Genomic DNA, 22284 nt, shown 5'->3' on the forward strand with positions numbered 1-22284 from the left:
TTGCTTTCTTTCATTATTTCCACTTTAGAAGCGTTTGTTATTTTATTGTGGATTTAGACTTTTTGACCTATATATGTATTTCGTTTGAGCTTTAATTGAGACTAAAATTTCCGCTTTTATTAGTCGCTCTAAATATTGAGAATAGTTGGTTGTGAAGAAGCCTTGCATGCTTGTGGGGGTGACCCTATGGGCGTGTGGTGGCTGTCACGTGCGCCTTACCTCGAATTCTGGGTTCGGGGCATGACAGTCAGGTAGGAAGAGAATCAACCACGGCCACAGGTTCTTTCAACATTCCTCTAGCCAAACTGTCGGCCACCTTATTTGCTGATCGGTGGAAGTGCTTAAACACAAATGTAGAAGTTCTCATCCAATGGAATATCTTGTCAAAAAATCTGTCGAATCTCCACCGGTGATTTTACAAACCTTGGAGCCACTTAGTCACACTCAGGGAATCCCCTTCAACGGCCACATTGTCCACTCTATCCCTAGCCAATAATTTTAAACCTTGAGAGAGAGAGAGAGAGAGAGAGAGAGAGAGAGAGAGAGCTTGAAGCTCATATAGCTTATATGAGCTTGAGGGCCCAAACACATGTGGGCCCACATTGTTAGGATGATCCAAAGCATTCATTTGAAAGGCCCTTACATAGATAGGGTGTGTAAAAAAAATCAGCTCCGTAGGATCATCCTAACCCATCCAAAAGTGGAGGGAAAAATGGACAGACACCGTTTGCCACAAATCTTCCCATTTTTTCCCTCCGCTTTTGGAGGGGTTAGGATAATCCAATGGAGCTGATTTTTGGTACACACCCTATCTATGATGGGGCCATGTAAATGAATGGTTTGGATCACCACAAAAAATGTGGGACCTATGTGTTTGGGCCATCAAGCTCATATAAGCTATATGAGCTTCAAGCTCACAATCATTTTCCTCATATATATATATATATATATATATATATATATATATAGAGAGAGAGAGAGAGAGAGAGAGAGAGGAAAGTGTTGGTGAGCTTAAGCTCACCAAACTTATGGTGAGCTTAAGCGCCCAATCACATTGGGGGCCTACTTTGTTAGGATGATCCAAAGCATTCATTTGAAAGGCCCTTACATAGATGGGGTGTGTACCAAAAATCAGCTCCATAGGATCATCCTAACCCATCCATTTGTTGAGGTCAAAATGGACAGACATTATTTGTCCACAAATCTGCCAATTTTTGTCCTCCACAAATGGAGGGGTTAGGATGATCATATGGAGCTGATTTTTGGTACACACCCTATCTATGATAGGGCCTTGCAAATGAATGGTTTGGATCACCACAGAAAATGTGGGACCCATGTGATTGGGGTGCTTAAGCTCACCATAAGCTTAAGCTCACCAACACTTTCCTCATATATAGAAAGAAAATGGTTTCTGCGCTCGAGCGTAGATAAGCTTATCTGCGCTTGAGCATAGAAACAAGGGGGCGGGGGGGGTGGCACATTTTTTTGTGGGATCCAAAGCATTCATTTGATGGGCCCTTTCATCGATAGGGTGTCCACCAAAAATCAGCTCCATTGGATCACCTTAGGGTGTCCATTTGTGGGCCCCAAAAATGGGCAGATAGTGGACAAACAGTATCTACCCATTTTTGGCCCCACAAATGGACACTCTATGATGATCCAATGGAGCTGATTTTTTGTAGGCACCCCATCCATGATGGGGCCTTCCAAACGAATGCTTAGGATCATCCCCCCAATGCCCCCCTGTTTCTGTACTCAAACGCAGATAAAGCTTATCTGCGCTCGAGCGCAGAAACCCTTCTCTCTCTCTCTCTCTCTCTCTCTCTCTCTCTCTCTATATATATATATATATATATATATATATATATATATATATAGAAAAGTGATCGTACTCGGTTGAGCAGATAAGCTTATCAACTCGGCCGAGCTAAAAACAGTGGAGGCCTACATTGTTTGGGTGATCCAAACCATTTATATGAAAGGCCCTTACCTACATAGGGTGTCCACAAAAAATCAGATCCATAGGATCATCTAACCCCTCCAAATGTGGAGGGAAAAATGGACGGACACAGTTTGCTCGTAAATCTGCCAATTTTCCCTCCATTGTTGGATGGGTTAGGATGATCCTATGGGGCTGATTTTTTGTGGACACTCTATCTAGGTAAAGGACCTTTCAAATGAATGGTTTGGATCACCCAAAAAATGTGGCCCCCAACTGTTTTTAGCCGACCGAGTAGATAAGCTTATCTACTCGACCGAGTATGCTCACTTTTCCTATATATATATATATATATGGGGAAAGTGATTGTGAGCCGCCCCTCATACAAGCTTATATGAGGTGACCGCTAAAAACATGGTGGGCCCCCATTTTTGGGGTGATCCGAACCGGTCATTTGATAGGCCCTGACATAGATAAGGGATGCCCAAAAAATCAGCTCCATAGGATCATCCCAACTCTTCGTACTATGGTGGTGAAAGAGGGGAAAATGGACGGGTAAGTGGGCAAATTTATACCCGCCCATTTCCCCCTCTTTCACCTCCATAGTTCGAAGGGTTGGGATGATCCTATAGAGCTAATTTTTTGGGTACCCCCTATCTATGTCAGGGCCTATCAAATGACCGGTTCGGATCACCCCAAAAATGTGGGCCCACCATGTTTTTAGTGGTCACCTCATATAAGCTTATATGAGGGGCCGCTCACAATCGCTTTCCCATATATATATATATATATATATATATATATATATATATATATATATATATATATATATATTGTTAAATAGCATGTTGTAGGGTAGTTTAGTCATTACCTCTAGTATAGAGGGTATTGTAGTCTTTGTACTCACTTGCCTTATTTGGGCCTATATATACATTGTATGTGTGCAGAGCTCCAAAGTGGAGTCTTTCCAACCTTCACTCCTCTTCTTCTTACTCTCTTCTCTAACCCTAGATTACTTCTAACATGGTATCAAAGCCAATGGGCTGATCATTCAAGAAGGAAATAAGAAGTGTATATCTCCCTCCATGCCGTTCATCTCTTTCTCTCGTATCTCTCTCGTATCTCGTTTTCCTCTCTTTATCTCCTTATAGTGTCTCCTTAAATCTTCCCTAAGAACTCTCTTCCCTATTGTCTCTCTCATATTTCTCTATTTTTTGTTTCAAACCCTTAAAATCTCTCTCGGTATTTTTTTGTGTGTGTCGTCATTTTTCTCTCGGCAAACCCATTTTCCTCGGTCGTATTTACTCTCTTTCTCTCATTTGGGTTTTTGTATGGAGTATTGTCTTCTTGTCTTTCATTCTCTTCTTTGTTTTTCTCCCTCTATATTTGTTGTGTTTCATGTCTTTTGTCTTCAGCTCTAAGGTGCCCACCAAGTGTTTGGTGAAATGTCCGAAAGAGATTTGGTGCCTTGGATGTCTTCTTTTCGTTTCAAGTTGAAGGCCCTTGGCTTCAACTTGAGGGGGAGTGTTGTCTAGTGTTGTCACCTCTTTCTTTCCATTGTTTTGTATGTGTTTTATGTTGATGTCATCTCTTTCTTTACATTGTCTAGTGTTGTCTTATATGTCTTTTTTATATCTTTTATGCAGTTCTTCAAGGCGCACACCAAGTGTTTGCTCAAATGTCTAAGAGAGGTGTAGTGCCTTGTTTCTCTTTGTTTCTTTGTCTTCTTCAAAGTGCACACCAAGTGTTGGATGAAATGTCCGAGAGAAGTGTGTTGCCTTGTTTGGCTTTTTTTTTTTTTTAGTTACAAGTTGAAGGTATTTGACCTTCAACTTGAGGGGGAGTGTTGTCATGTAGTTCTTTGTGTCTTTTCTTTAGAAGGAGTGTTGTCCACTTTGTTGTCTTTTCTTGAGGGAGAGTATTGTTAGTGTTGTCTTTGTCTTCTTGAAGGAGTGTTGTCTTGTTTTCATGTCTTGTTTTTCATGTCTCTTCGTGTTGTTCGGCTTTATGCCTTATCCCTTCATGTTGTCTTCTCCCTCATGTCTTCTCTTGGCGTAGTTTTACACATTCATATTTCTTTCCGGCTTTATGCCTTATCTTCATCGGGCGATGGTTCCCTATCGTTGTTCGGTTATCTTCTTCCTTTTATCTTGTTATCTTGAGGCGGCGGTTTCCCCGTCGACCTCCCATTAGGCGATGATGTTCATGCCGTCGACCTTCTTTCTAGACGATGGTTCACCCATCGTTGATTGGTTATCTTCTCCCTCCTTTTTCGGGCGACGGCTTCCATATCCATCGTTGGTCGGCTCTCTTACAGGCGACGATCTTTTCCCGTCGACCTATCTTTTCCAGACAATGGTTTCCCCATCGTTGGTCGGCTCTTTTCAGGCGACGATGTTCATGCCGTCGACCTTGTCTCCAGGCAATGGTGTCCCAATCGTTGGTTAGTTATCTTCAGGCGACGATTTTCATGCCGTCGACCTTGTCACCAGACGGTGGTTTCCCCATGTTGTTTGGTTGTCTTCTCTATCTCTTCTTCTCTCTAAGTGACGGTTTCTCCGTCAACCTTCTACCTGATGGTTTCCACATTGGTTGTCCTCATTTTTCACATGGCGATGTGCTGCTTCGCCGATGTTCGTTGTGCGCACATTTGGTGTGGTCATTTTGTTTGCTGGATCGTAGTTGTTCCTGCCATGACGCCTCAATTGCTTGTGATATGCAGATGTGATCATCGTGCCCTCATTCAGGGGAGGCCATGTTTGTTTGCTCTTGCTGTTGTGCTACTTCAGGGGAGCTGCTCTTTTTTATGGCCATTGATCTCAATGCTGTTTATTGTGGCCACTGCTGTCCTTTTTAGTATTATGCTTTCATTATGTATTCACCACACCAACTTGAGGAGTGTTATACCAAGCTGGATGTGTGTATGGGCTTATTGTACCTTTTTAATGTATGGTCCTCTTCTGTTATTTTTAGTTGTTGTAATCTCCTTTGTACCAAGTTGGAGTTCCCTAGTATATACACTCCAGCTTGAGGGGGAGTGTTGAATAACATGTTGTAGGGTAGTTTAGTCATTACCTCTAGTATAGAGGGTATTGTAGTCTTTGTACTCACTTGCCCTATTTGGGCCTATATATACATTGTATGTGTGTAGAGCTCCCAAGTGGAGTCTTTCCAACATTCACTCCTCTTCTTCTTACTCTCTTCTTTAATCCTAGATTACTTCTAACATATATATATATATATATATATATATATATATATATATATAAGGAAATGGTTTGTGTGTAGCACCTGCACGGATAAGCTATTTGTGCATGACTGCACAAACCATAGTGGGGGCCATATTTTTTGGGGGATCCAAAGCATTCATTTGGAAGGCCCTTCCATGGATAGGGTGTGTACCAAAAATCAGCCCTATAGGATCATCCTAACCCAATCAAAGTTGGAGGGGGAAATGGACAGACACTGTTTCTGCCCATTTTTTCCCTCCACAAATGACAGGGTTAGGATGATCCTAAAGGGCTGATTTTTTGTACACACCCTATCCATGGAAGGGCCTTCCAAATTAATGCTTTGGATCCCCCCCAAAATGTGCCCCCCCCCCCCGGTGTTTGTGCAGCCATGCACAAATAGCTTATCTGTGCAACTGCACACAAACCATTTCCTCTCTCTCTCTCTCTCTCTCTCTCTCTCTCTCTCTCTCTCTCTCTCTCTCTCTCTCTCCCTGCAATCCTAAAGGGCTGATTGGTTTATGAGCAGCTGCTCAGATTGTTATCTGAGCATGGTTTTTTAAAAGACACCCTATATTGGTCTGTGACGTGGGTCCCAAAATGATTTTAAAGATGAAATCTGGATTTTACAGGTTAAAACCTGGATTTCTGAAGAGAACCTGGATTGCAGGAGCAGATCCAAGGTAAATAAAAAATAAAAAAAAATTCATAGATTTCGGCAGAGAATGAACCCATAGATTTCGGCAAAAGAGTTCTCTGTCTTTCCATAGATTTCGGCAAAAAACAAAAAAAAAAACAAAAAATTTTGTGGAGAACAGTGAGAAAAATACCTCGAAAGTAGCAAGGAAGAGTTTCACGCTAGGTTTCTCTTGCAACATTTTAGAGGGTATGAAGGCTCCTGTCATATTCTCTTTCAAACGTATAAAAGCTACTGTCGATATTGTCCTGTGGGACCCACTTCACAGACCAATAGGGTGTCTTTTAAAAAACCATGCTCAGATAAGCTTATCTGAGCAGGAGCTCACAAAGCATAGGGGGCCAACATTTTTTATTTTTTTTTGGGGGGGGAGGGGGGGTCCAAAGCATTCATTTGGAAGGCTCTTTCATGGATGGGTGTGTACCAAAAATCAGCCCTATAGGATCATCCCAACTCTGCCATTTGTGGAGGGAAAAAATGGGCAGAAACATGGACACACAGTGTCTGTCCGTTTTCCCCTCCACCTTTGATTGGGTTAGGATGATCCTATTGATTTGATATTTGGTACAAACCCTATCCATGGAAGGGCCTTCCAAATGAATGCTTTGGATCCCCCAAAAAATGTGGCCTCCCCTATGGTTTGTGAGCTCTGCTCAGATATTATCTGAGCAGCTGTTCACAAACCATTTCTCATATATATATATATATATATATATATATATATATATATAGAGAGAGAGAGATATATATATATATATATATATATATATAGAGAGAGAGAGAGAGAGAGAGGGAGAGGGAGAGGAAAGTGTTCCTGAGCTTGAGCTCAGATAAGGTTATCTGAGCTCAAGCTCAAAAACACATGTGGCCCTACATTTTTGGGAGGATCCAAGGCATTCATTTGGAAGGCCCTTCCATGGATAGGGTGTGTACATAAAATCAGCCCTATCGGATCATCCTAACCCAATCAAGGGTTGAGGGGAAAATGGACAGACACTGTGTGTCAATGTTTCTACCCATTTTTTCCCTCCATAAATGGCAGGGTTAGGATGATCCTATAATGTTGATTTTTGGTACACACCCTATCCATGGAGCTTATGTGAGCTCGTGCTCAAAAACACATGTGGGCCCACATTTTTTGGGTGATCCAAAGCATTCATTTGAAAGGCCCTATCATAGATAGGGTGTCCACAAAAAATAAGCTCCATTGGATCATCCTAACCCCTCCAAAAGTGGAGGGGAAAAATGGATAGATTTGTGGAAACACAGTGTCTGTCCATTTTTCCTTCCACTTTTAGAGGGGTCAGGATGATCCTGTGGATCTGATTCTTGGTACACACCCCATCTATGGAACGCCCTTCCAAATGAATGCTTTGGATCACACCAAAATTGTGGGCCCACATGAATTTTTACGCTCGAGCTCAGATTAGCTATCTGAGCTCGAGCTCAGGAACTCTCCTCTATCTCTCTCTCTCTCTCTCTCTCTCTCTCTATATATATATATATATATATATATATATATATATATATATATGAGTAAACAGTTCCTGCACTCGAGCTTAGATAGCTTATCTTCACTTGAGTGCAACAAACAAGGGTGGGCCCACATTTTTTGGGTGATCCTAAGCATTCATTTGAAAGGCCCCATCATGGATGCGCTGTGTACCAAAATTTAGCTCCTTTGTGGGTGAGAAAATGAACAAATACTCTTTGTCCACAAATCTGCCCACTTTTTCTCCCCACAAATGGAAGGGTTAGGCTGATCCAATGGAGCTAATTTTTGGTACACACCTCATACATGATGGGGCCTTTCAAATGAATGCTTAGGATCACTCAAAAAATATGGGCCCACCCACCATATTTCCTGCACTCGAGCGCAGGAACTGTTTCCTCTCTCTCTCTCTCTCTCTCTCTCTCTCTCTATATATATATATATATATATATATATATATATAGAGAGAGAGAGAGAGAGAGAGAGAGAGAGAGAACGGTTCCTACACATATGTGTAGATAAGTTATCTATACACTAGCTTAAAATACAGTGGGGGCCACATTATTTGGGTGATCCAAACAATTCATTTTTAAGGCCCTCACATAGATCGGGTGTCCACAAAAAATCAGATCCATAGGGTCATCCTAACCATTCGAATTGTGGAGGCAAAAAATGGACTAATTTGTGAAGGTTTAAAGACATCCATTTTACCTCCACAAATCGTAGGGTTGGGATGATTATGGATCTGATTTTTTGTAGACACCCTATCTATGTGAGGGCCTTTAAAATGGATGGCTTGGATCACCCAAACAATGTGGGCCCCCACTGTAGTTTAAGCTAGTGTGTAGAGAACTCTCTACACATATGTGTAGGAACCGTTTTCTCATATATATATATATATATATATATATATATATATATATATATATATATATATGGGATTTGCTAAGGTCCATTGCAAAAGGCATTTCACAGCTGATCTGTCGCATGTCAGACCAGCCACCTCATGAATGATGACAACAGCTTTTGTCTCCATTCACGAGGTGGCTGGGCTGACGCCTTTTGCAATGGACGCTAGCAATTCCCTATATATATATATATATATATATATATATATATATATATATATATGAAAAGGTTTCTGAGCTCGAGCTCAGAAACCACCACTCCCATAGTTGTTTGACTCATCCAACCCATTCATTTTATAGGTTATGGTTATGGTTAGGATTATGATTTGTGGAGGTTTATAATAGATGGCTAGAAAATGGGCTTCTATAGATTGAATGGTTAGGATTATGGTATGAAGATGGTTTGTTAGGAGCACCTTATCTATGTGAGGTCCTATAGAATGAATGGGTTGGATGACTGAAACAACATGGAAATGGTGTGTTTATAGAGCTCTAGCTCAGAAAATCTATCTGAGCTTGAGCTCAGATACCGCGCCCCCTATATATATATATATATATATATATATATATATATATATAAGGTAAACGTGATATAATATATATGTAAAACATAATCCTAGACGACGTGGGTGCGCCACGTGTCACCCCTCCTCAAAAAATCTATAAGGTGATATATTTGGATTGTAGAAAAAATCTCACCATATCCCATGTTTTTAGCAAAATTGTTTCTATTACTACAAAATTATTTCTATTTATTGGAGAAAAAATCTCCACTATGTCCCATGATTTTAACAAAATTGTTTCTATCTCTCAATATCCTACTTATAACTAACTCTCTCTATAAGGTGATATATTTAGATTGTAGAAGAAATCTCACAATATCCCACGTTTTTAGCAAAATTGTTTCTATTACTCAATATCCCACGTATATTAGCAAAATTGTTTCTATTTATTGGAGAAAAGAATCTCCACTATGTCCCATGATTTTAGCAAAATTGTTTCTATCTCTCAATATCATTCGTATATTGGCAAAATTTTGGCTAATTATTTATTTTTTTCCGTGCATCGCACGGGTTGTCCACTAGTGAGAAAACTATTCCTGCACAAGTGTGCAGGTAAGTCAGCTGCACACGAGTGAATAAACAGGGTGGGGGCCCACATTTTTGGGGGTCCAAAGCATCCACTTGGAAGGCCCTTCCATGGATAGGGTGTGGCCCAAAAATAAGCCACATTGGATCATCCTAACCCTGCCATTGGTGGAGGGGGAAAATGGGCAGAAACATAACACAATATCTGTCCAATCCCCCCGCCCCTCCCTACACACACAACTCTGATTGGGTTAGGACGATCCAATGGGGTAGATTTTTGGGCCACACCCTATCCATGGAAGGGCCTTCCAAAGGAATGGTTTTGATCCCACTAAAAATGTGGGCCCCACCCTATTTCTGCACTCGTGTGCAGGTAACTTACCTGCACACTTGTGCAGGAACAGTTTTCTCATATATATATATATATATATATATATATATATATATATATATATATATGAGGGAAGTGTTTCTAGTCTGCCGACTAGAGATCATTCTCTAGTCTGGCGACCAAAAAACATGGGCCCCACCTTATTTGGGTGATGCAAAGCATTCATTTGATGGGCCCTGACATAGAGAGGGTGTCCACAAAAAATCAGCTCCATAGGATCATCCCAACCCTGTGATTTGTGGAGCTTAAAATGGACGGTTATAAATTGGCACAAATCTGTCCATTTTTTAGCTCCACGAATGGAAGGGTTAAGATGATCCTATGAAGCTGATTTTTTGTGGACACCCTATCTATGATGGGGCCTATCAAATGAATGCTTTAGATCACCACAAAAAGTGTGGGACGCAAGTGTTTTTGGTCGCCAGACTAGAGAATGATCTCTAGTCGGACTAGAAACATCTCTCTCTCTCTCTCTCTCTCTCTCTCTCTCTCTCTATATATATATATATATATATATATATATATATATATATATATGTATATATATATATATGGGAAAACGGATCGTGAGCTTGAGCTCATATAAGCTTATATGAGCTTGAGTGCCCAAACACATGGGTCCCACATTTTTTGTGGTGATCCAAACCATTCATTTGCAAGGCCCCATCATAGATAGGGTGTGTACCAAAAATCAAGTCCATTGGATCGTCCTAACCCCTCCAAAAGTGGAGGGCAAAAATGGGCAGATTTGTCAACAAACAGTGTCTGTCCATTTTCCCCTCCAATTTTGGATAGGTTAGGATGATCCTATGGACCTGATTGTCTGTACACACCCTATCTATATAAAGTCATTTGAAATGAATGCTTTGGATCATTCACATATATCAAGTGATTGTGGAGGGTCAAGCAGATAACCTTATCTGCTCGATCGAAAAACAGTGGAGGCCCACATTTTTGAATGATCCGAAGCATTCATTTGATAGGCCCTGATTTTTGGGGCACACCCTATCTATGTCAAGGCCCATCAAATGAATGGTTTGCATCATCCAAACAATGTGGGCCCCCACTGTTTGTTGGCCGACCGAGCAAATAACTTATCCGCTCGACCCTCCACAATCTCTCTCTCTCTCTCTCTCTCTCTCTCTCTCTCTCTCTCAAAAGCTATTACAATTCCCAAAAAACTCTCAGCAGCCAATTAGAGAAGTGTACAACAAAGCGATTCGTCCCGTTATTAAAACATGGTTGTGCGGATTTAAACTTCACGCGTACTCAAACTAAAATAAAAACCTTTATTGGAATGAAACTAGAACTATAATCCTTGCATCCGGAATTAACCATCTTAGAAATTGCTGCATCTGTGAACCTAGCAAAAATCACCTCAAGTACGGCGGCAACAGAAATAAATAAGATAAGATAAGAGATTAAGACTTCTTGAATTTGATAAAAGGACCACTGAATACCAAACCACTGTTCATTGATGTGGGGACTTGTAGGCCACCTTTGTGTGCGTCGAATTTCGTGGTCGTCAGTTATTAGCGTTAACTGCAATTTTCTTGCATACCATATTTATTTTTTTCAAATACAACTATAGTTCCCATTCATATAGTTAATTCTATAGTTGGATATGAGCTTGATTTCATCTATCAAGTGGCAAATTGCATGCTTAAAGGCCCTGATGGGTTAATTTCATGTCTCCCAGGAACAAAAGCTGTGCTGCCAGAACAGATTACTGCCTTCTCATTATCTCAAAATGCTAGAGATCTTGACATTGGGGATGTTTAAAGGAACCATTGTCAAGAAATCTGATGCATATCAATTCTTCAAGGTTGATCAGAGCAAAGTCGATCTTGTTTATGATATGGTAGTAAAGAAGGGGTTGGTTCAGCGCCAGGATGCCCCGATTATTTAATTTTTCTTATTTATCTTTGTAGTCTTTCTCCTCAGTAAGTATTCGTCTTTCATGATCATCTATTGGGTACCAAGATGGGGGTCCGATTCATCAGGAACACAGATTTGTTCGGAAGATTCCAAGATCTACTTGAGAGTGAGTAGCAATGCTCTGAAAATCTCCAAGATGCCTCCGTAGACAAATTATCGAGAGACCACAGTGGACTCCGTAGGTGGGCCGTCGTAGGTTTCAAAGAAGAAATACTCCTGCAGCACTCCCTACCGAAGATGCTCCCAAAGATTCCAATATGCACTCATCACACTAGCCCATTATGTAAGTCATTACCCATCCATTGAATGTTGAACTACATCCACAAAATGTGCATGCATTACACGAGAATCCCATTTTTACATACTTCTTTCCTTGTTAAAGCTCAAAGGGAACCTTTGGCCTCAAGGCTGCCATACAAAGCGATGTCTAGGCTTGGCCCTAGGGTTTTTGTGTCGTTGACTGCCTTGTGATAAAGTTGCGGTCCAATTAATGAATTTTTGACCATTCAAGCAAATTGAATAGTTAGGATAATCTAAATAGGTGGGCCTACACTCTACTTCTTTGGGACTTGTATATATATGTATATATTTTCTATATACGAACAAAGATAAACTCTTTGCAACATAAAACTACAAAGTGCAAGCCATATAACAAAGAAGGCAAAACACTCTGCCATTTCTCTCTTTCCACGATGGGCCACCTTCAGTAACTAGTGTAGAGACCAACCTATGAAATTATTGAAATTTGCAGTGGGTTTCAATGTGGCCTACTTGTTTGCATCGTTTAATAATTATTTACTGTCATTAGCACCACAAGGTTTAGGTTAGAGGAAATTCATGGTAAGTTTGATAGGATCCTTGAAATTATAATCAAAGAGCACAAATAGAAGAAGACGATAAAGAATAACAAAAAGGAAGATGATCACGTGGACTTGGTTGATGTTCTTTCAAGACATCAACTGCATGGCAACCTCCACTGTCCTCTCACAATTGACAACATGAAAGCCATCATCTTGGTATGTATGTTTTTCTAATGACTAGGCAATGCAATGCTTTGAAGGACTAAACCCAGTAAGTTTGTAGACTCCCTTTTCTTTCCTTGGTTAATCAAACAGAAAACAAAATAGAATTTTGACTTTCATTCCTTTAGTTTCCATAGCTACATCAAACAAAGAAAATCTACTTTCAACTCTATTTCAACTCCTCTTTCACTTCATTGGAAATTCCACTTCATAGTACTTTTTGAAATATCAAACACAACCTATCTTATGTTCACTTCTCAACCTGAGCTCTTTATGACAACTACTACCGAGCTCCTTGAAGAAGGAGGTGAGTCCTATGAAGGAGGAGGTTGTGAAGAACAATCAAGGCTTGCATTTTTTTTTCAATAATTGGATTTAGCTAAGATTTTAGGCAATATACCCATTTTCGAATGGTAGATGAGTTGAACTTTTTGATTGAAAATAAGATTTAGACATGATACTCTATGCTTCTACTATTGCATCGATATCATTTAGTTTCTTACTAAACATCGCTAAATGGCCTTTTTTTTTTGAATTTTAGGGGGACTTTTTGGCTGAGATTTGAACTGTAAGAGCTAGGGTTCAAGCTTTGGGAGAGAGAAATCACTTGTAAAAGGAACTTTGAAGGTTGTTTGAAGGGAATTCCTGCTCAAGAAGGCCTTCCACTTCATCTACTTCTCGGTTTTGAGCTTTAAACTGTGCTAAGTTTTCTTTTACTGTTATCGTCATTGAAATTCAATAAAGAATCAGTTCATCTATGTTTTTCTCATCTTCTTATGTTTTTCTATCCATTTCAGCACATTTTCTGCATTTTCTGGACATTTTCTGCAAATTCCAGGAACATACTGGTTTTAGTACTGTTTTGATCAGTTTTTGTGTTCAATCAAAGGTGGCACCCACTATTCCTTAGTAGGAACCCATTGTGCCATGTGTGCATGCCGAAATGTGAGCTGCAATTTTTCTTTTCGACTTCAAGAAGATAAATATAGGGAAATGATGTATCCACCCGCTTTTCTTCTCCGGGCAACCCCTTTGTAGTGTAAAAAGAGTAGTCTTAAATACACTAGAGTGGGTGGCCCGGTAAAGAAAAGGGGGCGAATATATCACTTCATTGGGAAAAAAACTTCATCCTTCCTCCGTTCGAAAGCACGGGATGGGAAACGTTTTGGCACGCCTCGGAGGTGATTGAAATTGTGTCAGATGTACGGTGTCAACAGTGTTGACGAAGAGGGACCGACGGTGTGGGAAAAGATAGGAAAAATTAGGGGTGCAATTCGGGTCGAGCTCAACCGGAACCAGACGGGTTCAGCTTGAAAAAAAGTCGGGTTGAGTTCGGGTTCGGGTTGAGGGTTTGGGCAACCCGACCCGAGTGAAACCCGGCATTTTTTATGATTTTTTTTGTAAGCTTAAAAATTCCGGTTGGGTCTGGTTGAACTCGGTTTGGGTCGGGTTTGGGTTGGAAAAAAGGTTCCTCGGGTCACGTTGAGTTGAACCTCATCAAGTTGGAAATCGGGCCGGGTCGGGTTGGAAACTTGACCCGAGTTGCACCCCTAGGAAAAACAATGGGAAGGTGGTTTTTTTTTTCTTTGAAGATTTTCGTTTGGGTTCTTCTCTCCTTTGGTTTGTGATGAACTATGAACAGACCGGGAAGTGTAAGTGGCGGCTTTTAGACAAGGAAAACTGGACTGCTCTGTAAAATGAAGTTTAAGTGCCCCATTGGATCCACATCACTTATCATTTCTTTAATTTTGCATTTTTAGTGCAGTTATAAATGTAGTTGGGTGGCATGGATCCAATGGGTAGGGGTGCATCTTGGGCCGGGCTCAATCTGAACTCGAGGGGTTCAACCCAATTTTAGCTTAGGTTGAGTTGGCATTTCCAAATGTTGGGTTGGGTGAGGGTTGGGAAAAGCCAACCCGATTTAATAATGGGTTGGGCTTGGGTTGAGGCCTTGGCAACCCTATCCGATCCGAACCCAATGGCTATCCTCATTTTATCGTTATTTTCAAAATTGTTGGAAAAATTGCCTTGTTTCCCACCACCACCGGTTACCTGATATAATTAGGTTTTCTAATTGCGGTGGTAAGGCAAAACGTGAAAGCGTATTTTTTTTTAGATTTTGTAGAACCTAACATATAAAAAGGCGGAGGAGGGGGGGGGCATTTTTCTCTTAGGGGGCGGGAGGCTCTTTGTGTGGCAGTTGCAAAGAGCAGGCAAGAGAGAGAAGAAGAGAAGGGAGAGAGAAAGAGGGGATAATAGAGTTTCTTCTTGGGATTTTCTTCTCGAGTTTTCTCTTTGGATTTTTCTGTATGATCTTGGTTGAGAGGACAAGGAAAGGGTTATGGTTTGCAGGTTTGCGGGTTAATCCCATTGTAATCCTTGTAATTTTGCTTTCTCATGGTGAAGACTGTGTTCTCGCCTGTGGATGTAGGCATCTTGGCCGAACCACATAAAATCTAGGTGTTCATCTTGTGGCTTGTGTTTATCTTTTTACTTTTTCGTGTATTTATGCACGATGAGATCAGATTTGTCCGGCGGATTTCTCAACAAGTGGTATTAGAGCTCAGGTTGAAGCGATCGTCCTAGGGTCGCAGTTGGGAAGAGTAGTTTCACCTTTGGTAGATGAGGGTGAAGGACATCCTTGTTCAACAAGGCCTGGCTAAGGCGTTGAAGAAACGATACGAAGACAGGGAAGATGAAGGATACCGATTGTGGCAAATTGTATTGTTTGGTTGGGGACACAATGACTAGCGTTCATAAGATTCTCAATAGCTAGTTGGAAGCAGAGTGGTGACTTGTGCACACATAAGATCTCTAGCGCAGTTAGTGTAGAGATAAGTTTCTAGGTTGTAGACGATGGCGAGGAGGTGATGGTATCCGCGATGGGGATGATGTATTGGGATCCCTCTCTATGGTTGATTGGGTGAGTCAGCGGTTGGCAGCTACACATGTACATTGGCCGCGTTGATTGAGTGAGGTGGAGTAAGAACTTGGATGATTCGAGGGTGTGTAGCTGGCACTTCGAAAGGCCAATGGTGGTTTGCAGCGACAACAGATCGATGACGACATCAACAGAAAATCTTCAGTTGGCTGGGAAACAAGCCAAGGTGGAGATTGTTGGTAAAGTTACCTTATTTCTCACCACCTCTAGTTACCTAATATAATTAGGTTTTCTAATTGTGGTGGGAAGGCAGAACATGAAAGTATGTTTTTTTAGCTTTTGTAAAACCTACGATATGAAAAGCTAGAGGGAGGCTTTTTCTCTTGGGGGTGGGAGGTTCTTTGTGTGGTGGCTGCAAAAGGCGGCAAGAGAGAGAAAGAAGAGAAGGGAGAGAGATAGAGAAGAAGAAGAGAGTTTCTTCTCGGGGTTTTCTTCTCAGATTTTCTCTTGGGAGTTTTCTCGGGGTTCTCTTGTTTACAGTCTTGGTTGAGAAGACAAGGAAAGTGTTTTGGTTCGCGGGTTAGTGGGTTAATCCCGTTGTAATCCTTATAATTTTGTTTTCTCATAGTGAAGATCCTGCTCTCACCCGTGGATGTAGGCATCCTGGCTAAGTCACGTAAAATCTAGGTGTTCATCTTGTGGCTTGTGTTTATCTTTTTACTTTTCCGTTTATTTGTATACGATCAGATAGGGAGTGGATTTGTCCGGCAGATTTTCTCAACAAAAATCTTAGGGTCATGTTTTTTTTTTTTGTATTTTATCTATTTCTCCTCGGGCCAATCAAACTGATTTGGAAAATCATGTTAGATGGGTTGGGTTAGTGTTGAGTGTTTAGACGCGGGACTGGGTTAGGGTTGACCCTCTTCGACTCGAGGCTCGGTTTGGTTTGGGTTGGGTTAAGGCTGGGGTAATGCTACCTCAGTTGCTCTGGGGTTGGCCTCAAACCGATCTAACACGGCTTGAGTTGCACCCCTATTGTTGGGGCACCCTTACGACTAGGTTTTTGTTGCATTACTTAAAATATAAAAGCATACATGCAATGTGTGCATGCGCGCGCGCGAAAAAAGTGTTCAAAGTTCAATAATAAAGATTATCTGCCCATTTGTCACGACTTTTTGATCGAAGGCAAATAAACACAATCCTACATATAAGAAACTCACATGGTCTCCAAACATTGTATAGTTGATATACCCTATTGTTCATAAAGCGAAATGTAGAATTTTGAAAATGGAAGATGTAAATTGTCTTAATAATATCTACTTTACCTCCCTACTAGTTTTTTACCTATTCAAACTGTCTGAGTCGATGTACCAGCAGTCATCTATTCCTTGATTAGTATACAAAGAGGTAAAGAATACATTTCCATTACTGGGGCCGCCAGTTCCTCCTAGAGTACAGATGTTTCTGATGGAATATTTCCTGATGTTAATGAACAAGACATCTCTTTGTGGACACTCTCTTCCCTGTGTTTGTGTGTGTGAAACTCTCAAGATGTGGAAAATATTGATAAGAACATTTACATGTCACTATTACATAACTTGGAAGCATGAAACACATGAACTGTACAAATCAAACTTCTTTATTCTTCCTTACAAAAGCATGCTAAATTCAAAACCCATCTGGAAAATGAGGGGTTGCGATTAAGTTTAGGTTAGCTTTTCTTGCCAGAGTTATGCTAAAGTTCTCACTCATGTCCAAATCCTCTGCTTTCATCCCATGAGGGAGTTTCCAATCAAAGAAATAGAGAAGGTTGGCAAGGGCTAACTCAGTAGAAGCTAGTCCAAAATAAATACCAGGACAACCCCTCCTTCCTGCCCCAAATGGGGTATATTCAAAGTTCTGCCCCTTGAAATCGATAGAATTACGAGAAAACCTCTCTGGCTCAAACTCTTCAGGGTTTTCCCAATGTCTTGGATCTCTTGCTATTGCCCATGAATTCACAAGAACCCTAGTCTTCTTGGGTATCTCATATCCATTGATTTCACATCTCTCAGTGGATTCTCTTGGAACTAGCAATGGAAGAGGAGGGCGCAACCTCATAATCTCCTTGATAACTAGTTTTAAGTAGCTCAATTCATCAATTTCACTCTCTGCTATCTTGTCCTTTCCTTTGAAAACCTTTCTTACCTCTGCCTGTGCTTCCTCCATCAGTCTAGGGTTTCTCATTAGCTCTACCATTGCCCATTCCATGATAGTTGATGAGGTCTCAGTCCCTGCTGCGAACATGTCCTGTAAAGAGAATAAATACATTGATTTCACATAACCAACCAATGCTTTATTGGCTGTATCAGTGATTAAAATCCTAATACAATCAAGGAATTAACTAAATTTTTTGAGAATGAGATTGTTTTAGTTTTTTTCTCTAGTCTTTTTCTTTTCAATTTGTTTTGTGATTGAGTTTCAAGTTCAGTTTTTATTTCTACTTCTCTTGACAACAACAACAAAAAGTTCTGAGGTTGTTATTGGGTTTCAAGTTCAGTTTTTATTTCTATTTTCTCTTGCCCTATCTGTTAGGAAACATACATACCAAGATGACTGCTTTTATGTTGTCGTCTGTGAGAGGAAATTCAAGGTCTCCATGCTCTTGAAGTCTTACAAGAACATCAACCAAATCCTCTTCAACTTCCTCCTTATTAGTCTTCATCAGCTGCTTCTCTCTGTGTTCCTTGATGATGTTGTCCAGGATCCTATCGAACACCCGATGGAGCCTCTTTAACCTAAACTTTGTTCCCATAATCACACTTACGAATTTTAAAGAAGGGAAAAAATCAGTTACATTTAACCCCCCTGCATATTCCAATGCTGCCTTGACTGCTGTTATGAATCTTTCTTGGTCCCCACACTTGTTACCAAAGGCTGCCCTCGATGTTATGTTGTTTGTCAATGAGATGAGCATCTTGGTGAGGTTAACTGTCGACCCATTTACCGATGAAATGGATTGAACGAGATTTGATACCTCTTCTTCCCTCTCTTTGTAAAACGATTTGACACGGTTGGGACTTAAGAGCTCCAAAATGCAAATCTTTCGAAGTTGTCTCCAATAGTCCCCATACGGAGCAAAGACAAGGTCCTTACGATTATACAATATTATATCTGGGAGAAACAACTCGGGCCTGCTTGAGAATTTCAGATCATGAGTCTTCATGATCTCTCTAGCAACTTCGGGTGAGGAGATTACAACTGTAGAGACCTGGCCAAGCTTGAGGTGCATAAGAGGTCCATGCTTCTTGGCTAAGTCCCTAAGGGCGTGATGTGGTTGTGAGCCTAGCAAGTGGTGCATGCTACCTATGATGGGTAGCTTCGATGGCCCTGGAGGCAATTTTGGAATTGGGTTTTTAGTCTTGAATCTCTTTCTCACTTTCATCAACATGAACATGAAGAGAAGGAATGTGAGGAGCAGAGGAAAGGATGGTAAGTGGACTTCCATGGGTGAGAGGAGAGAGAAGTTGCAGTGTATTTTGATGTCTTTGTTATTGGACTCGTAGTTATGTTGATGCCAAGAGTCTATCTTTTTATTTATACTGAATCTGTTGGGTTTCAAAGAGCAAATCCCCACTGCAGCATCTTGCTGGTACTTCTCATATAGTACAAATATACATTCTTAGTATATTTTATTAAGGGAAGTGATATCAGCACAACCATGTTTTAATAATTGAATAGACCCAGCTTGTCTTTTTCTGTTTTAATTGTCTTCTGAGAGGTTTTCTGGAACTGTATTAACCTTTTGCCAACTCTTTAAATACTAGAAGATAAGATGGTAAGTGAAAATATCAAAACATGGTTGTGCTGATATCATTTCCGTTTATTAAAGGTAGTTTTAATTAGCGTTTTAGAACTCATATTCTGGATGAGAACTCAGAAATAATCGAAGGGAGCCGACTTTGGCGAGTCTTTGATTGACACAGTCAATTTTTATTAACTTGGGCAAGGAGTTATGATTGAATTGGTAGGAAAAAAAACTCAAAACTCGGGCGAACTCGGCCAAGATAAGAGGGAGTCGACTCGGACAAGTTGATGAATTACGTGGGGAGTTTTTAAACATTGGTTTTAATATAACACATTGATATTCAAAATATTAGACTGTTCTATGTTGTGTTTATGATAGTATAAAAAAATTCAGTAGTATTCCCATATGATACAAACATTCATTCATGGTTGGACATCATTTTTTTTTCTCGCCCAAAAAAAAAAAAGGGATCAATGTAGAAGAGCAAACAACAAGATTAAAGAAGAGGCAATGGGGAAGGAGAAATGACCAAGGAGAAAGATCATAAAAAAAATGATATTTAGGCACTTTGTTTATATCTTCAGCGATGAGTGAGCGGATTTTCTTATGAATTCAAAGAAGACCTTTAGGCTCCACCACTGTTGATTTTTTTAATGGATCCATTAGTGTTGATTATTAGGCAATTGCGAGGAAGAGGATTCCAATTTACTTGGATGATCTTTGGGTTTGTCAAGTGATTTGTGAAACTTAGTTCAAATTCACTGAAAATTGTAGACAATTTCATCTTTCTCATACTACATATTCCAAAGGATTCAATATATTGAAAATTAAGTAACCATTCAAATTTTTTTAGAAGAAAAATCTTGACGATAACTTGTGCTTCTGGACTTCGAGATTTTGTTATATTGGAGTCTAAGAGTGTTTTTTTTTTTGGCAAGAAAGCCATTCAAAATTTACACCCATCTGTAAATGAAAAAAAAAAATGAGCCTCAAATTTGTTTTTCGCCCATTTTATATTGAAAGAACATAGCCTCAAAGAATACTTTGGGGGGTAATATGGGCTTCCACATAAAGATGGCCCTAAAAGTCAGGATGTTTGTTTCTAAATCTTTCATAGGTTTATGAAAAAGATTACCATAAGAGGCCGAAGCTAGAGCCATTCTTTGTTTTACGAAGCATTGGTAAGGCCCACTAATTATTGAGTGACACTATTGTAAAGCAAGTGGCCCATGAAAAATCTTGGCATTATTATGGAAATCAGATACCTTTTTGTGCCAAATTTGCTCCTAAAAGTTCCAACAAAGGCCTCAGCGAATGAGCAAGCAAACAAGATGACAGTAGGTTTTGAAAAACAGATTGGTCTAGCAAGGTCTAATTTATGGCTTGATTGAATCCAGAAATGAGAAAGGTTATTCGGTCTTTAAATTGGGCACTGTTTTAGATTTCCAAAGAAAAAAAAATGAATTTGTACTTATCTATTTGTTGAAAACCTTGTTAAAATCAGATTTGAGGAAGAGAGGCTGAGTCGTGCCACATGGTCACTCTCCTTAAGAATCGTATTCGCCCCCTACGGTGCAACGGGATCCGCGAACCGACGCTCCAAGATAAAACAGCCAGAAAGGCTCCAGTCCATGTGCACTCGCTGACTGGTCCACCCAGAACCACCTTGGAATAGTACTCAGATATAGAGGGAACGGAGGAAGAAGATGACAGAAAACAGAAGCAATTCGTTGTAAAAGCTGTGATCTCCAAGCTATGATCTCCAATGGTGTTGTTCTCTCCTTTTTATAGACGAGAAAATGACTGTTGGAGGATGATTAATCACCATTATTAGTGTCTTAACCGTTTCTCTCCCAACAGTCACAAATATGACTGTTGGATATGAAACGGTTCATACACTTAATATGGGTGTTAATAATAAAAACGTGGGGAGATTAAAAACTGATTTAATTTTAATGGGAAAAAGAAATACGTTTTACGGGCCACGGCCCGGCGAGGCGAGGCGCGCACTCGCGTGTGTTTTGAACATGGATTTGTTCTCTTCTAAAAGCCTAGGATCCAACAAATTCTAAAGCCCCTTCAAGGCCCAAGCCTTTCTCCAACTCTCCATCTTATACGGATGAGAAGAATTTTGTTCCAAAGCAATGTGGGACTATTTGTTTTTGCTTGTAAATGAGAGCTCCCTTTTCAAACACACACACCAAGGTCTTGGGTTCAAATCCCTATTCAAACAAAAATCTTTTGCGTTAAAACAAGAGAGACTTTAATTTGAATCTTCCCTCAAATTTTTAAACTAAAAGAAAAGGCATCTTTGACTTTTCAACTCTTTATCTTTTAAAAATTTCTAACAATTCCCCACAAGATTCAAAATACAATTGAAATTTGAAAACGGACGTATCTGAGCACATTAGAAAAATAGAGTGGATTCATACCGGTGTCTTTTGGACTTCAACCGATATTTAGGATAAAAAGATTACGTTACTGAGTACGGGTAGAGTTAGACTCCTTCCACCTTTCCTCGTATGTGTAACCGACTAACCTGTTACCCACACCCTATCATCGATTCATTGGTGATTCATTCACAGTATTGGAACATTTTGGCCTTGTTCTCCGCTTGGTTCTCATGAATGTTCTAGAGAATTACCCGTTAAATTCTCATAGGAAGCGGCCTCACCTCCACATTCACTTAGGTTAGTCATCAAGTATGCACTACAAGTAACATACCACCTAATACAGGTAATGAACTGATTAAGAGTCTTCAACTCACCCTACCTCATTTGCAGTGAACACTATCTTCAATCATTTTGCATCTAAGAATATGGGTGATAGTATTAACAAACCATCCGGTGACTTGTTAGTACCCATTGAACCTAATTCCAGGGATCTCTTTTCACATAGGTTGGGTGTCCAT

General features: G+C 40.2%; 1 protein-coding gene across 1 annotated transcript; it reads right to left on the reverse strand.

The window, feature by feature from the left end:
* Nucleotides 1–16994: 16994 nt before the first annotated feature.
* LOC143856009 (desmethyl-deoxy-podophyllotoxin synthase-like) lies at nt 16995–19201 on the reverse strand. Its single transcript, XM_077366052.1, has 2 exons — nt 18174–19201; nt 16995–17875 (listed from the first exon to the last, which is right to left on the reverse strand). Exons 1-2 carry the CDS (start codon nt 19071–19073, stop codon nt 17255–17257), a joined length of 1521 nt encoding a protein of 506 aa, XP_077222167.1. The 5' UTR covers nt 19074–19201; the 3' UTR covers nt 16995–17254.
* Between the last annotated feature and the right edge of the window lie 3083 nt (nt 19202–22284).

The sequence above is a fragment of the Tasmannia lanceolata genome, unplaced genomic scaffold (assembly GCF_043159265.1).
Source record: "Tasmannia lanceolata isolate RefF3 unplaced genomic scaffold, GAP_Taslan_0.1 ptg000003l, whole genome shotgun sequence".
Taxonomy (NCBI): Eukaryota; Viridiplantae; Streptophyta; class Magnoliopsida; order Canellales; family Winteraceae; genus Tasmannia; species Tasmannia lanceolata.

Excerpts from the sequence above, each read along its gene's own strand:
- LOC143856009 (XM_077366052.1), bottom strand. The coding sequence starts at position 19,073 with ATGGAAGTCCACTTACCATCCTTTCCTCTGCTCCTCACATTCCTTCTC. Across the intron at positions 17,876-18,173 it reads ACATAAAAGCAGTCATCTTG|GACATGTTCGCAGCAGGGAC; the intron begins GTATGTATGTTT and ends TTCTCTTTACAG.